The 18,349-nt window shown below is 39.2% G+C and overlaps 1 protein-coding gene across 12 annotated transcripts in view; it reads right to left on the bottom strand.

Moving 5' to 3' along the window:
* The window catches only part of SLC39A12 (solute carrier family 39 member 12), an 85,936-nt gene that overhangs the window by 9,800 nt on the left and 57,787 nt on the right, over positions 1–18,349 (bottom strand). For 11 of the 12 annotated variants that reach the window (XM_086334143.1, XM_086334142.1, XM_086334151.1 and 8 more), the window contains one exon: positions 17,234–17,421. In XM_086334143.1, coding sequence (XP_086190269.1) covers positions 17,234–17,421 — 188 coding nt within the window. Of the gene's footprint in view, positions 1–988; positions 2,257–17,233; positions 17,422–18,349 lie in introns of those variants that run through there. The other variant, XM_086334146.1, reaches the window with a different exon arrangement.

The following is an 18,349-nucleotide window of genomic DNA, read 5'->3' on the forward strand; positions in this document are numbered from 1 at the left end:
ACATCATGAGAAACGCTGGACTGGAAGAAGCACAAGCTGGAATTGAGATTGCTGGGAGAAATATCAATAACCTCAGATATGCAGATGATACCACCCTTATAGCAGAAAGCAAAGAAGAACTAAAGAGCCTCTTGATGAAAGTGAAAGAGGAGACTGAAAAAGTTGGCTTAAAGCTCAACATTCAGATAATGAAGATCATGGCATCTGGTCCCATCACTTCATGGCAAATAGATGGGGAAACAATGGAAACAGTGAACGACTTTATTTTGGGGGGCTCCAAAATCACTGCAGATGGTGACTGCAGCCATGAAATTAAAAGACGCTTACTCCTTGGAAGGAAAGTTATGACCAACTTAGAAATCATATTAAAAAGCAGAGACATTACTTTGCAAACAAAGGTCCATCTAGTCAAAGCTATGGTTTTTCCAGTAGTTGTGTATGAGTGTGAGAGTTGGACTATAAAGAAAGCTGAACGCTGAAGAATTAATGCTTTTGAACTCTGGTGTTGGAGAAGACTCTTGAGAGTCCCTTGGACTTCAACGAGATCAAACCAGTCCATCCTAAAGGAAATCGATCCTGAATATTCATTGGAAGGACTGATGCTGAAGCTGAAACTCCAATACTTTGGCCACCTGATGTGAAAAACTGACTCATTTGAAAAGACCCTGATGCTGGGAAAGACTGAAGGCAGGAGGACAAGGGGATGACAGAGGATGAGATGGCTGGATGGCATCACTGACTCAATGGACATGAGTTTGAATAAACTCCGGGAGTTGACGATGGATAGGGAGGCCTGGCGTGCTGCATGGGGTCGCAAAGAGTCAGACATGACTGAGTGACTGAACTGAATTGATTTTGAGTTACTGAATTGTTTGGTGGCTAAGGACAAAGTAGATAGTGCCATATAGAAGTGTTTCATTTATATTCATGACAGGAAGATTTTTTCCCAAGTCTTTTCCATATTCTCATAACACTGAAACACCTAGATTTTCTTTTTCTTTTTCCAAATGATCATCACTGCTATGAAGAGCCACTGGAGTACACAGATGTTGTTTCTATGTTCTGTCATATGTTGTCAAACACATGAGAAAAAAATTAACTTTAGAATATTCACTCATCCACATATTTACAACGTTAACTTTCAGTTAGTTTTTCTCTTGACTTTTAAAGGGTCATTTGATGATTATTTATCAGTGACCTGTTGTCTAAGAAATAATTAACAAAGAGACATGTAGGAGTCCTGTTAAATAGGTAGGTAGATTTATTACAGTTAATGACACTCAAAAGTTCATCCAGTGTTTATAAAACCTAACCACTTAGTCTGTATAATTTTTTATGTCTCCAAGAAAATTTTCTGAACCTGTCATCCATGAGATCACAATTTGCTGAAAATCTGGTAAAGCAGAAAAACTGTTTGGCCTTCGCCACCCCAAGAAAGAGATGGACTGAATTTTATCTGTCTTTCTTCTCCCATGTGTTGGCTGGCCAACTTACTTGTGTTAATAAGTGTTCTACCACAGACACAATCACATAAACTTTTTGCTTTTCTTCCAGACTGTTGACAACATACATAGGCTGACTCTTTATAACAGTGATCATCTCATGCATTCAGTAAATTTAGATGAAATGTAAACGACCTACGTTATTCTTGATGAGTAAGCAAGATTGCATTGCACATTCACTATCACAAACTTTATAAAAACACCAGGGAAATTGCTCTAGTGAATTAAAAAAATCACCTGAGGATCAAATATATTATTCAGTTCTCACTAAGAATTTAGGAAAGCAAGCCAAGTATCCACTGATAGATAAATGGATAAACAAAATCTGATATACATATAATAGAATATTATTCAGCCTTAAAAAGGAAGGAAGCTCTGACAAACACTATGACATGAATGAGCCCTCAAGTTATTATGTGAAGTGAAACAAGCCAGTCACAAAAGGACAAATACTGCATGATTCTACAAATGTGGGAGAAGGCAATGGCAACCCACTCCAATACTCTTGTCTGGAAAATCCCATGGACAGAGGAGCCTGGTGGGCTGCAGTCCATGGGGTCACTACAAGTCGGACACGACTGAGCGACTTCACTTTCATGCATTGGAGAAGGAAATGGCAACCTGCTCCAGTGTTCTTGCCCGGAGAATCCCAGGGACGGGGGAGCCTGGTGGGCTGCTGTCTATGGGTTCGCACAGAGTGGGACACGACTGAAGTGACTTAACAGCAGCAGCAGCAGCTACAAATGTGAGGTACCTGTAATAGTTAAATTCATAGAGAAGAAAGTAGAATGATGGTTACCAGGAGCTGAGGGTAGGTATATTATTGTTTAATGAGTACACAGTTTCAGTTTGAAAAGATAAAAAATGTTCTGGAGATGGATGGTAGTTGTTGCACAACAATGAGTGTACTTAATGCTACTGAACTGTACACCTAGAAATGGTACATTTTTTGTTATTAATAGTTTACCACAATAAACACACATGTACTCACTCACTCCAAGGTTTCAAAAACTTTGCTTTAATTCTTTAGCTCTTTGTTACAGAGTCACTAAGTCATGTCTGATTCTTTGTGACTCCATGAACTGCAGCACACCAGGCTTCCCTGTCCTTCACTATCTCCTTTATTCATTGTAATACTATCACAAGTAAGAAAATATACAATAGGAATAATTATCAAATACTAAAGATTCATTGCATTCACTTTGTATTGAGAAACATTAAATTGTGGGTTATGTTTAGATGATTCTAGGTACTGTGTTATACTGCAGTACTACAGCAGGGCTCAGTCCTGTTGACTCTTTGCGACTGCATGGACTCTAGCCCGCCAGACTCCTCTGTCCATGGTATTTCTCAGGCAAGAATATTGAAGTGGGTTGCCATTCCTTTCTCCAAGGGATCTTCCCAACTCAGAGATCAAACCCAGGTTTCCTTTGTCTCTTGCATTGCAGGCAGATTCTTTAGCCACTAAGCCATTAACCAACTTTCAATACTGGAGTGGACTGCCATTCCCTTCTCCAGAGAATCTTCCCAACCCAGGGATCAAACTCTGGTCTCCTGTATCGCAGGCAGATTCTTTACCATTTGAGCTACAGGGAAGTCCTGGCTCAGATGGTAAAGCGTCTGTCTACAATGTGGGAGACCTAGGTCATCACCCCTGAATGTGATGACATAAGGAGGGGGGGCCTTTAGGAGGTGATTAGGATTCGATGAGACCATGAGGACAGAGCCCACGGGAATAGAATTAGTACCTATAACACAAATCACTATGTTGGCAAAACAATATCCTGAAATTGGGAGATGTGTTCCCACTGACACAAGTACTATTTTGAATTTTTGTTGATGTTGTTCAGCTGCCAACTCATGTCCGACTCTTTGCAACCCCATGGACTATAGTACATCAGACTCTTCTGTCCTCCACTAGCTCCCGGAGTTTGCTCAAATTCATGTCCATTGAGTTGGTGATGCTAACTAACTATCTCATCCTCTGCCACTACCTTCTCCTTTTACCTTCCATCTTCCCCAGCATCAGTGTCTTTTCCAACCAGTTAGTGCTTCACATAAGGTGGTCAAAGTACTGGGTTTTCAGCTTTAGCAACAGTCCTTCCAATGAATATTCAGGGTTGATTTCCTTTAAGACTGGTTTCCTTTAAGATTGGTTTGATCTCCTTGAAATCTAAGGGACTCTCAAGATTCTTCTCCATCACCACAATTTGAAAGCATCAATTCTTCGGTGCTCTTCATTATGGTTTAACTCTCATATCCACACATGACTACTGGAAAAATTATAGCTTTGACCATACGGACCTTTGTCAGCAAAGTGATGTCTCTGCTTTTTAATACACTGTCTAGTTTTGTCACAGATATCCTTTCAGTTCAGTTCAGTCACTCAGTCATGTCCAACTCTTTGTGACCCCATGGACTGCAGCACAGGAGGCCTCCCTGTCCATCGCCAACTCACAGAGCTTACTCAAACTCATGTCCATTGCGTCAGTGATGCCATCCAACCATCTCATCCTCTGTCATCCCCTTCTCCTCCTGCCTTTAATCATTTCCAGCATCAGGGTCTTTTCCATTGAGTCAGTTCTTTGCATCAGGTGGCCAAAGTATTGGAGTTTCAGCTTTAGCATCAGACCTTCCAATGAATAGTCAGGACTGATTCCTTTAGGATGGACTGGTTTGATCTCCTTGCAGCCCAAGGGACTCCCAAGAATCTTCTCCAACACCACAGTTAAAAGCATGGAGCTTTGGTGCTCAGCTTTCTTTATTGTCTAACTCTCACATCCATACATGACTACTGGAAAAACCATAGCTTTGACTAGAAGGACCTTTGTTGGCAAAGTAATGTCTCTGCTTTTTAATATGCTTTCTAGGTTGGTCATAACTTTTCTTCCATGGAGGAAGCATCTTTTAATTTCATGGCTGCAGTCACCATCTGCAGCCATCAGCTTTCAGCTTTCCTTTAGGTTTTTTTAAATTAATAGCTATGTTTGTAAAACAACTGAATACAGTAGTTTTAATTTTCCTTATCAAGCAAGAAAGCAAGAGCCACAGTTCTCAGTGTGTCTGAGATCACCAAACAGGAAGCTTAAAAGGTTATTTTGAAAAATTCAGCATTAGATATTTTATTTGTTAAATATTCAAATACAATATTATAGGTTTCTACCTTCTCAATGGTATCCCAAGGGAATTCAAGAAGCCATTTGCAATAGAAGATAAGTGAAAATTTCTCTTTTGAAAACTGAGTTATAAGACAAATATCCTATCACTGTCAGACATAATTCAGAGACACAAAGATGTTACCTGCTTTTAACTTGCATTAAAAAATTCACTTATCCATTTTTTTTTTGTTAGGGAAAGCGGTTGAGTTAGATAAACTCTGAATTATACAGCTCAGTAAAGACAGTCATCAGCCAGCTGTAGCATTTTCTTAAAAAAATGGGTTTCTTTAGAAGATACATATGTTTGTGTGTGCACACATGGTTTGAGAAACTATCAAGAAGAAAAGAAACATGCAGAGCAAAAAATACAAACATTTCTGGTGGTCACTTTTTAAAAATTATAAAGCTCAGCATTCATCAAAGTTTAGTCTATTAATAATTTCCTCAGTAGAAAATATCTAAGGGTAGAGTTTGACTGATTTTTACAGAAAGAGAATGTAAATCTTTCAAAACTGTTGGTAAGAATGATTCATACTTCTTGCTTTGTGAAGAAATCATTGTGAATGTTAAATTATATTCATTGTGCTGCCTAAAAAGGCTTTTCAATGCTTGTCATGGATTTAAAGGATGGCAGTTACACTCATTGATTTCAAGTACAGTATTTGTTGAAAGCAAATGTGCATATCAAGATAATTCTATGTCTTTTCAAACAAAATATCTGTTTTTTATGGATGGATATTATTTAAAGGGCGTTACATCTGGCTATTGCAAACTTCAAAGTGAGAATAACTTACTAGTTTTCTGGATAAAGGACTCATCTACTAGTGCCAACTTGGTGGTGATGGATTACTGATTGAATTGCACTGGATTTATTTAAATTCCCCTGACAAAGGAAGACTCAATTAAATGCAATAAATTGGAAGATAAAGAATGGGGAGCAGGGAATAGGATCAACAACCCCAAAGCGTAGGAAGAGCTTAATATTACTGTTGTTTTTTTAGTCCCTAAGTCATGTCCAACTCTTTATAGACCCCATGGACTGTAGCCCACCAGGCTGCTCTGTCCATGGCATTTTCTAGGCAAGAATACTGGAGTGGGTTGCCATTTCCTTCTCCAGGGGATCTTCCTGACTCAGGGATCAATGCAGATCAATGCAATGCAGATAGCTTCTTTACCGATGAGCCACAGGTCACCTGATTTTTAAAAAGATGCAAAACCTAGGTAGGATGGTAGCTGTTTTGTCAGCCAATTTATGTTCTTTTTACTCAATTCACTCTCTCAAAGCTGTTATTATTCACTGAACTAAAATAACTGTAGAGAAGCCAGTGAATGTTCTTCCTCTGGATTACTAATAATCCTATTCTTTCAGTGGGTGTCATAGGTAGAGCTTATTTTTCTGTGTTTGGATACATTTTCAAAACAGAGGCTCTTAAGTTCAAATTCAAAATAGTCTTTACCATGCTTTGCAAACAAAGAAAATTATTTGGTAATTGGAAAATGCTCCAGGCAAAAGGATGGCTGGGATATTACTTGGAGGATGTTAATTCCCAGAAGAGGGTAGATAAGCCAATTGCTCTAAGTGATTCCTCTACAATCTTACTGTTTCCTCTCCCATTATTATGTAAGTAAAAAAGAAGTTTTAAAAAAAGATAAGAAAGAAAAAAAAAAAAACCCAAAACCAAAAAAAACAGCTGTGGAGTGGAAGAGGAAGCAACTCAGAGATATACGTAGTAAGAAAGACTGGTGGAGGGAGAGGACTGGAAATAAGGTTTATTCTCAATTAACTCAACATGATGGGGACCTGTCTGGTGGTCCAGTGGTTAAGAATCCACTTTGCAATGCAGGGGATGTGGGTTTGATCCTTGGATGAGGAACTAAGCTCCCATAAACCTTGGAGCAACTAAGCCCAAGCACCACAACTAGACAACCCATATGTCACAGCCAGAGAGCACACATGACTCAGTGAAGACCCCAGGTACTGCAACTAAGAGCCATCACAGCTAAATAAAATAAATAAAAAGTCACCTTGATATACAGGGAGAGGGCACAGGAGTTTTGTTTTCTTTCATTTTAGCATGAATTTGGTAGGCACATCCTTCTCCTGAACCTCCTTCTCTGAGTTATATCTCCTCCACTATCAGCTTGGATGCTATTAACATATTGGATCCTGGGCAGCTGTCCAGTTATCTCCATTCTAGGGACATCTCCATCGTGATAGCCCCTTGAGATTTCTATGAGCTTATTGCTATGGAAACAGTTTTACAGGATTTAAAACCTTAGGAAATGCCTAAAGGTCTGCAACTTGTTTCAGATCCAAAATAAATCTCTCCCTGGCATAACCTACTTAATGCTCTTCAAAATGAATTAACTCATTCTTTAAATAAAAATCATATTGTTGAAAAATAAATTCTCTCTTATTCAAATCTGAAAAAAAATACTTTTGGGGCTTGTCTTTTCCTTCTGTTTGAGAGATTTTTTTAATTTTAGAGAGGGTAGCTATGAGAAGTTTTCCTGAATTTTTAGTTCTGGGAATTTTCATGGAAGGAATTTTCAGTTCTCATACAGAATGAGAAGCTCCTACACAGCTGCCTCTTGTTCCCAAGAGCATCTAAACCAAGGTTAGCAGCACAGGGATATATTAGCTTCCTACTTCTACTGTCAACAGATTACCACTAACCTGTTGGTTTAAAACACAAATTTAAAACACAAATTTATCTTACAGCTCTGTAACAGCAGAAATAGAGACATAGATATAGAGAACAAATTTATGGATGCCAAGGGGGAAAGGGGGTCAAGGTGAATTCAGAGATCGGGATTGACAATTACACACTATTGATACTATGTATAAAACAGGGCTTCCCAGGCGCTCAGTGGTAAAGAATCTGCCTGCCAATGCAGACGACACAGGAGACTCGGGTTCAATCTCTGGGTTGGACACAACAGAGCACATAAAATAGATAATATATAAGAACCTACTATATAGCTCAGGGAACTCTACTCAATGCTCTCTGGTGACCTGAATGGGAAGAAAATCCATGAAAGAGGGAATATATGTATATGTGTAGCTGATTCACTTTGCTGTACACAGAAACTAACACGACCTTGTAAAGCAACTATACGCCAGTAAAATCAATGTGTTTGGAACCAAGCAGATTACTGTGGTCTCCACTCCCTCCTCCCCCAAGTAAAAAGGCTCCTCCATGTTTCTCGTCTCTTGTTTGTAGAAAAGCTGATGTCTCCCAGCCCTTCCTGCGTCCCAAAAGAGCAGGTTCAAGCAATTAAGGATTAGGACAACGAAGTCACAGATTCAGTGTCTAATATACATTTCTGAGTTGTTTTACAGGTATTATAACTGCCACCAGAGGGGAAACGCCAACTGCATGATGACCAGACTGCAGCTGTGATATAAGCTGCTCCATCTTGAGCACAAATGAGTCTATGGTTAGCAGTATTCCAAGAACTGGCCTTAAGAGAATGGGATTAACACTACTGCTCATAACAATCTGTATTTTTGTGGGCATCAAAATAATTGCAGCTTGTTCTGCTCATATATGTAAATGGGCACCTAAAACTGTCAGCAAAGAGGTGCTTCAAACCCATGCCAACATCTTTCACATTAAGTCCTTGATGCCCTTACTCAGCATAAAACAGTTATAGGAGATGGCCCTTCATCCCTAATCCCATCTAAATGGAATGATATCTGACAGGGGAGACTTGTAAACAGTTCTTTGTGGAAATCACCCACAGCAGGAAACCTTCTTTCCCATCAATTTAGCAAAACTATATTGTAACTAACTTTTCAATCACGTGCCCCTGTGTTCTACTCATTTCCAGCTCAAGCACCCCTATCAGATCTTATGATCACACAATACCTTGCCTAACTCCTTGGTGCTTTCTGTAGATGAAAGAAATAGAAAAGAAGAATAAGTAATGAACAGATGACCAGATCTCTTCCCTTGTTCCCACTTCAGTAATCTCATGAACAAACTGTGTGAACACAATAGCATCTAAAGAAAGATCACCAGAAGCCGACAAGCCTGTATGCAGTGAGGGATGGTGATGACTCTGACCCCCTCAACTCAGTGATTAACTGTGTTGACTTCCTTTTTCCTTTAAAAACTTTCATGGCTAAGCAGAATCTTTGCAGATGGTGTTTGGGGGTACTGAGTCCACCATCTCCATAGATTACCAGCATTCTGATTAAAAGCAATTTTCCTTTCTACCAACAACTGTCTCTCAGGTATTGATTTTTGAGCAGCCAGACCTGAGGTTCAGTAACTTGTTGCTTAACTATTTTGGATTCTTCAGAGGAGAATCTGTCTCCTTGGCTTTTCCAGTTTCTAGAGGCTGCCTACATTCCTTGGCTCCTGGTCCCCTTCCTCCAGCCTCAAATTTAGCAACCTCATATCTCTCTGAATCTTTTTTCATCACATCTCTTTGACCACAACTGGGGAAGGCTTTCCACCTTTAAGAACTGGTGGTTAGATCTGGACCACCCAGATAATCCAGGGTAATTAAGACAAAATGTTATGTATGTTTTTTTTAAACTGTAAACCTTATTTTTTAAAAGCAAGATAGTTAACCCATGTCTAACACTGGAATATTTAGGAAATCAATCCTGAATACTTATTGAAAGGACTGAAGATGAAGTTGAAGCTCCAATATTTTGGCCACCTGATGAGAAGAGCTGATTCATTAGAAAAGACCTTGATGCTGGGAAAGATTGAAGGCAGGAGGAGACGAGGACAACAGAGGATGGAATGGTTGGATGGCCTCACCAACTCAATGGACATGAGTTTGAGCAAGCTCCCAGAGATGGTGAAAGACAGGGAAGCCTGGTGTGCTGCAGTTTATGGGGTCACAGAGAGTCGGACACGACTGAGCGACTAAACAACAACAACCCTGGCTAATTTGAATTAGTCTAACAACCTCAGATAGCACAGATGATACCACTCTAATGGCGGAAAATGAAGAGGAACTCAAGAACTTCTTGATGAAGGAGAAAGAGGACCATGAAGAAGCTGACTTGAAACTTAAACATTCAGAAAATTAAGATCATGGCATTTGGTCCCATCATTTCATGGCAAATGGGAGGGGGAAAGGTGGAAACAGTGACGAATTTTATTTTCTTGGGTACCAAAATCACTGAGGATAGTAACTAAAACCATGAAATTAGAAAGTGCTTGGTCCTTATAAGGAAAGCTAAGACAAACCTAGGCAGCATATTAAAAAGCAGAGACATCACTTAGCCAACAAAGGTCTGTGTAGTCAAAGCTATGGTATTTTTAGTAGTCATGAATGGATGTGAGAGTTGGACCATAAAGAAGGCTAAGTGCTGAAGAATTGATGCTTTCAAGTTGTGGTGCTGAAGAAGACTCTTAAGAGTCCCTTGGACTACAAGGAGATCAAACAAGTCAATCCTATAGGAAATAAACCCTGAATATTTGTTGGAAGGACTAATGCTTAAGCTCTAATACTTTGGCCACCTGTTGCAAAGAGCCAACTCATTGGAAAAGACTCTGATGTTGGGAAAGATTGAAAGCAGAAGGAGAAGGGGATGAGATGGTTATATAGCATCACCAACTCAATGGACATGAACTTGAGCAAATTCTGGGATATGGTGGAGGACAGAGGAGTCTGGCATGCTGCAGTCCCTGGGGTCACTAAGAGTTGGATATGACTTAGTGATTGAACAACAACAACAAAAGATTTGGCTATGAATTAATAATTACAATTGTCAGGAATTTTATTTTTAAATTTTAAGAAGCTAAAATTTTCTGAAAATTACATATTTTTGGTGTAGTATCTACACATTATAAGCCAAATAACATCAAGTCTGTTTTGAATCCTTGTACATATTTTTATGTAGTTATAACTATTGTATCATTTTCATCATCATTGTTATTAATGTGCAAAATGGAAATGAGCACTTGTGCACCATCTTTATGAGAAACTCTGGGCAATCTCCCCATCTCCAGGTTCTAAACCTTAATCACATCTGCATAGTCTCTTTTGACATGTGAGATAACATATTCACAAGCTTCCAAGATTAGGACATGTGTATCTTTGGGCAGCCATTATAATTATAAAGAACAAATCTCAGGAAACCTTTGTAGCAAAGATGGGAGTACGAAAAAGACAGCAAATCAACAGATCTCGTTATAAATAAGATTTATAGAAATTAGATAAACGAGATACATGGATGCTAACACATTAATCACAGACATTGCTGATTGTATCAGACATTTCTCTGTTACGTCACTTCAAATACTCTATCAAAGCCCCACCCCTTACTTTCTATATTCTATGCAAATAGTAAGCAGGAAAGCAGGTGTGACTGTATTGACATCAGGCAAAGGAGACTACAAGACAAGGAATTTACTAAACATAAAGAGGAATCATGGAGAAGGCAAAGGCACCCCACTCCAGTACTCTTGCCTGGAAAATCCCATGAATGGAGGAGCCTGGTAGGCTGCAGTCCACGGGGTCGCTAAGAGTCGGACACGACTGAGCGACTTCACTTTCACTTTTCACTTTCATGCATTGGAGAAAGAAATGGCAACCCACTCCAGTGTTCTTGCCTGGAGAACCCCAGGGACCGGGGAGCCTGGTGGGCTGCCGTCTCTGGGGTCGCACAGAGTCAAACACGACTGAAGTGACTTAGCAGCAGCAGCAACAAAGAGGAATCATTCATCATGATAAAATTATCAGTTCAATCATGAAGACATAACAGCCCTATATATGGATGCGTCTAGTAACAGAGCTTCAAGTACATGAAACACAATTGACAGAAGTAAGTAAACCCATAAATATTGGCCTGTATTCTAACTCCTTGCATAAAACAGAACTAGTGGAGAAAAAATTAATACAGAATTTGAAAATATGAATAATATCAACCAGCCTGACTTAATTGGCATTCACAGAAACCCACACCCAATAGCTGCTGCACTCATGTACTTTTTAAATGCATATGAGACCATTTACCAGGTTAGACCATACTCTGGGCCATAAAGCAAGTCTCAAAACATTTCAAAGGGCAAAATAATACAAAGTATATCTTCTGACTAACCAAGTATTAAAATAAATTTAACTATAAGACATGTTTTTAAATTACAAATATTGAGAAATGAGACAACATACTTCCATATAACACATGGGTCAAATAAGAAAAATTATGAGATGTTTAGAATGTTTAAAAACACTTCAAAATGATCTGCACTGGAAACAGAACATATGAAAATACACAAGAGAGGACCCCTGTGGTACAGTGGCTAAGACTCCATGTTCCCAATGGAGTTGATCCCTAGTCAGGGAACTAGAACCACAGGCTGCAACTGAAGATCCCACATGCCACAACTAAGACCTGGTGAAGTCAAATAAATAAATATTTGAAATGAAATAAAGTACATGAGATTCAGCAAAGCAGTGCTTAGAGGGAAATTTACAGCTTTCAATGCTTACACTAGAAAAGAAGAAAAGATTTAAAATCAGTGATACATCACTCCACCTCATAAAGCCAGAAATTGATCAGAAAATTAAATGCAAAGTGAGGAGAAGGGAGAAATAAGAGCAGAAACAATAGGGAAAATCATGAACAATGGTATACAATCACTGCCAGCTTTTCTGTTTGTAGAATTTGTGCTTCCTGTTCCTGAAAACTCTAGCACCATCAGATAACAGAGATCCTTATTCTTGAGGAGAATACACCAGGGAACACTTCCACTGAACTTGAAGTTACGACTACCATGTGGTCACTTGAGCACCTCATGCTGACTGATCAACTAATAGAGAAAAAGTTACTGTGCTGGTGGGAGCAATTGTCAGTGGTCACCACGTGGAGTCAGGGTGACCGCTACACAATGGAGGCAGCAAGGACTGTATCTAGAGACCTGAGAATTTCTTGGAGCCTCTCTTGGTGCTTCCATACCTGGTGACAATGGTGAAGAGGCAACCACAGGAACTATGGCCTGACAGAAACAAAGCAGATCCCTATACGGAAGCCCTGGGTGTCCCTACCGGGAAAGAAATCCGAATCAGCGGAAGAGCTGCCTGAAGGTGGGGAGAATCAAGATCGGGTGCTGGAAGAACAGAGACCATGAATATCAAATATTGCCTCAGGACTTCCCTGGTGGTCCAGTGGTTGACACTCCATGCTTTCAATGCAGGGGACGTGGGTTCAACCCCTGATTAGGGAAATAGGATCCCACACGTAGCATGTTGTCGTTTAGTTGCTAAATCGTGTCTGACTCTTTATGATCCCATGGACTGTAGCCCAACAGGCTCCTCTGTCCATGGGATTTCCTAGGCAAGAATACTGGAGTGGGTTGCTATTTCCTTCTCCAGGGGATCTTCCTGACCCTGGGATAGAACCCTTGACTCCTGCATTGGCAGGCAGATTCTTTACCTCAACACTGAGCCAATAAGGAAGCCCCCACATGCCATGTGGCATAGCCTAAAAATAAAATAAATAAATGAAATGATTTTTTTAAAAGTTAAAAAAAAACACAAAACTTCCTCAAGACCATTAGGGTTTAGAGATTGCTTCCACTGACTATCTTGGGTTAACTCTTTATGGAGTTTTTGACTGGCTACCACCATGCAGGGGCTTTGGTGTAGGTGTAACTTTAAAGTCAAGGAGACCAAAACATATTTGGGGGGCAGAGAGGGTCAACTGCTAATGGCCAGCACATGTGTGCTATTTTATATTCTTTCAGCCCATCTCTCACCCCAGCTACTGCTGCAGAGACCAGTTCCAAGAGGGCATTAACTATCCTGCACCGAGCCTTGCTTCAGGTCCATGCTACATTCTTCCTTCTGTTGCCATCCATGTGATGGCATGGAACTGCCAGTAAACGCCCTTGGCACTCAGGCATCCATAACCTGAAGTGTGTGTGGAGGGGTTACTTACGGGACAGATAAACCACAGGGACAGAAGCACCCTCAGAAGGTCTTGTGCGGAGGGTGCCATGTGGCAGCGTTGAACTTAATAAAAACCTATTGTCTTACTGACTTTTTATCCTTCTCTGTTTCACTCCACCTGTCCTTCCCTCCTGCTTCCTGAGATCACCTCCCTAGTGAATTGAGGCCTTCACAGAGGCCTTTGTCTTAGACTCTGCTTGGGGAAACCCACATGGATCTTTCTAACAGAGAATGAATTTCCTCTGGCCACCCAGAGCTGCATTCATTCTTAATTTCCTTTAGAAACCATTCAGTGTCACTGGAAGTTGGTGTGCTTGGATAAAGCAATACCACTTTGGAGAATTTTAGGCTGGCTGACTGCCCTGGTGAAGACTTTCTGCTTTGTTGGCATCACTGCCAACAAATGGCCCAATTTTTTGAGTTCTTTTCTTTTTAGGAGTTTGAAATAACACAGCTGATTACTTTGAAACAAATAAGCAAGGCAAAAATATAGCTAATTTTTTCACATTAACCCTGCTCAGAAGGTGCCTGGTACATTTCCAAGGTTTGGTAAATAGCCAGGGTATGAAAGTATTCCTCCTTACCCTTTAGTTACTGTCATTTATTTTCTTTGCTGTTGTACAGTCTTGAAACCTTGTTTTCTTCCCTTGAAATGACAAGATTATTTTCTTTGGCACAGCCCCAGAGTACGACAACGGTTAAACTTGCCGCTATGTGAAAGGGCTGTATTTGTTTAGAAGTTACTCAAAAGGCCGTGAGAGCAGGCGACCTGGATTATAGCAAGTAGCCCCAGGAAACTCAGAGTATTTTCTTTCCTGTCTTTTTGCCAGGATGCTAGTTTTTCTTTGGCCAATAGTAATTTGCAATAAGGTCAGGATTTCTTCTAGTTGGAATTTCATAGGATGTCAACCACACTGTTTTCTTACAAGCAATTCTTTATCCTTACAAGACTGGGAGGAAAAACTTTTAGGGGAAAAGGATGTATTTAGCTTCGGGCTCAAATGGTTCCTGATAATCTTCTCAGGTCAATTTTGGGAGACAAAGAGAAAAGACTGATTTCATACATACACATCCATCATACTTGAAGAGAGATTCAGACCATATTAAGATAAAAAATCAACTTTAAGTAATATAGAAATTGCCCCTTGATGAACTCAAAAAGAGGAAAGGAATTAGAAATACAAAGCTGAAAATCAGGAGGCTTGAGAATGAACTTAAAGATGGATCTGCAGACATTTTAAACAGAAAGCAAGTCACAACATTCAGTGATTAGTGGCCATGTGTTTTCTAAGTCACACAAGGCTAGACATCCAGATTCCTTGAACTGGGAGAATGGTACAATTTGATAACATTGATTGCAGGTTGGGGATTGGGGTTCAGAAAAGATGGATAGAATCTGCTATAGTACTTATGACTATCTTCACTATATGAGTAGGAAATTTCCTGAGTATCACAGATAATTTGTAGGAACATTCCCAAACATGGAAGTACATTTTGGTGTTTACCTTACTTTTTGAATCTCATAAAAATTAAGAAAAAATATCAAAGAGTCAGAAGCATTTAAGTGGTTTGTTTGTTTGTTTGTGAGAAATGGTATGTTTCCTGCCATATCAGTAAACAAAGGATGTCACACCTTCATCAGTGATTGCCGCCCTCCAGTGTGAGCTGGTGAGCCCTGAGAGAACTCAGGAAGGAAAGAATATCTGCATCTAGCAGCCGTCAGACTGCAGCCACTCCCTACAGTGAGCCCTGAGGGAACTCAGGGTGTGAAAGCACAGGATACTGGCTCCCGATAGCTGAGGTGCTTATCAAAGGAATGATTTCATTGAGCCCAGATTCTTTCATCTTCCCATGCAAGAAAAATGCTGAATTCTTTTTGAAAGGGTAAAATATCATGTATGAAATGAGATGCCAGTCCAGGTTCGATGCACGATACTGGATGCTTGGGGCTAGTGCACTGGGACGACCCAGAGGGATGGTATGGGGAGAGAGGAGGGAGGAGGGTTCAGGATGGGGAACACATGTATACCTGTGGCAGATTCATTTTGATATTTGGCAAAACTAATACAATTATGTAAAGTTTAAAAATAAAATAAAATCAAAAAAAAAAAAAAAGAAAGGAGGAATACTTCCATATCCTTAACTTGAGATATCTGGTTTCAATTTACAAAAATCTTTGGATGTTCAGACTACCTGCCCTTTGTTGCAAAACTTCTCTATAAGCTGACCCCTCCCTTCACCTCCTTGGAGCAGCTCTCTCAGGCTTACTTGAGATGCTGTCTCCCAGGCTTGAAGTCCTAAAAATTCCCACCGATGAAAACGTAACTTTCAGCTTTCAGGTTGTGAATATTTTTTAAGTCCACATTTATTTTGGCCATGCCATGCTGCATGCAGAATGCAGGATCTTAGTTCTCCAGCCAGAGGTCAAACCCAACCCTCCCCACCCCTGGCCTGCAGGGAAGCATGAAGTCCTACCACTGGACCACCAGGGAAGTCCCTACAGTGGGGTTGAAGATGATAGTTTACCTTGATGAGTCCCCTTCTTGAATTCTGCTTATAGAATGCACTGTTCTGGTCATATCAGTCCAGTTTCTGCCCTCCAGACTTTTTTTCCTTATGAAATATTCTTTTTACTTACTTCCAGGACAATTGTTGGATTCACTAGTCAATCCCAATGGTCCTATTCTAAACATGACCTTCAAGATTGTTTATTTTACTTTTCAGCTCCAGGATATGTGTAATCACATATTTTATTTCTGATCAGATTGGCTTTCTATTGATTTTAAGCCTTAAATATTTCTTTTGTTAGTTTATGCCATTTTTATTTGCCTTATTCTCACCCATGAGACAGGATAATCATTATGACTCTCAAGACATGTAAGTTGTAAGCAAGTCTAATAGAAGGTGACCTTAAAAAACAGGTTTATCTTGTAGAGATTAGAATTTTAGAGGCAAGAATGTGAAATTTCCCAGGTTCAATTCCTTCATAAGATTACAGAGGATGAAAAATGATGATTGAATTAAACATTGGTGTCAGCAAGAACTTCTTCAGGAAAAATGTATTGCAAATTTAGAGATGCAATACATAATAATCTTTCTCATTTCACCAGCATGATAGTGCTTTAGCAATTAAAACTTCAATCATTTTTTAAAAAATAGGGTTGTTTCATTAAGCCAAACAGTTCTTTAACTTAATGACAAAGTCAGCTGAAATATTGGGTTGGCCAAGATGTCGGTACGGGAAAACCCAAACAAACTTTTTTTAGCCAACCCAATATTTGCTAATGTATAAACAAAATGGCTGGGTATTTAAAAAAACTTTTTGTTCTTTAGTTGGAAGTTTAGGCATCTTCTACAGATGCAAAGCTGGAGCAGAATGAACTGATGTTGCCTTTTGGAGAATTAGAAAGGTTTCATTCATTCCACTTAAATTGACTTAAAGAATGTCAGTATTTTCTGAATCTCAAATTATATTTCTTCTGCCTGCTTACTTTTTTTGGTTTACACAGAATACTTTTTTAGTCCTTTATGTTGTTATCTATAGTCTTCTTCTATAAGGATCAAGTTTCACCCTTGATCCTTCCATTTTGTCTTTTTCTCTGTTTTACATTTTTAGTGTTTGGAAAAACAAAACAGAAAAACCACAAACCTTACCATTTCCACCAAGGATAAATATAAGAACATCCCGGCAGTAACTGTTAAGATCCAGTTTTGAATACATGGATCCGTTGATACTGAGAGGCCAATATATAGTCCTATGAAGGCAGTTAAAGCACTTATAAAATTCATCAGGATGGCAATCTTAACCGGAAGTCCAGAGCTTAGAAGCACAGCAAAGTCTCCTGAAATTTAAGAGAAAAGAAAACAGAATTATCATTTAACCGATGATGCCTTTGTTCGAGTCCTGTGCTATTTTATTATGAAACCTGTTTTAAATTTCAGCAATTGGGGTTGATTTTATAAGTAAAATTGAATGGTTAAAAAAACACTTTCCTATATTTCTTAAGAATTTATAGCACAACTCTTTATACTTTAGGAAGCTGCATTTCAAAAGTTCTATTCCTTTTACTATTCCAGGAGGTAGTATATACAGAGAGAAGTGTGACATACTCTTTACTTCCTAATGTCCTAAGACATTTTCAACTTAGACAAATGCAAAATAAAGGACTTGCTACCCTGGGATTTCTAAATCTTTTTAGCTGGAAACTTGCCAGGCAAAATCCCAAGGTAGTAAACATTATGTGGGTTTTTCTTTTTCTTTTAACTTATGCAGGACCTTTTGTGGGGAAAGAGAAAATGATGACTTAATAGGAGATTTTTAAATTATTGCAAAAATTGGTTAGGAAAACACATTTTTCCTTTAGAAAATGTTTTACTGCCTCAGTGACTAGAGAAAAATGACCTTATTCTCTCCACACTTTTCCTCCAAAAGAAGGATGATCTTTTAATCTGAGAGGCTCTATTTCTTAGTTTTGGGGAATTAAGAAGAAGATAAAATTCAATAAAGACACATAATGAATAAAAATATTAAAAAGAATGTATATATGTGTATAGTTGAGTCACTGTGCTGTACAGCGGAAATGAACACAATATTATAAATCAACTGTACTTCAATAATTAAAAAAATAAGAGGCAGCCTGGGAACTCAGTTTTCCTAGTTCTATTGCATAATTAATCTTATGAACAGCTCTTAAGACATCCTTGTTGGCCTATCACAGACTGTCACCCACCTCTATTGGTTTTTATCACAGTAGTCAAAACAAGACCAGA

Source organism: Bos grunniens, chromosome 13 (assembly GCF_055505025.1).
Source record: "Bos grunniens cultivar Pamir isolate PY7600 chromosome 13, Bosgru_T2T1.0, whole genome shotgun sequence".
Classification (NCBI taxonomy): Eukaryota; Metazoa; Chordata; class Mammalia; order Artiodactyla; family Bovidae; genus Bos; species Bos grunniens.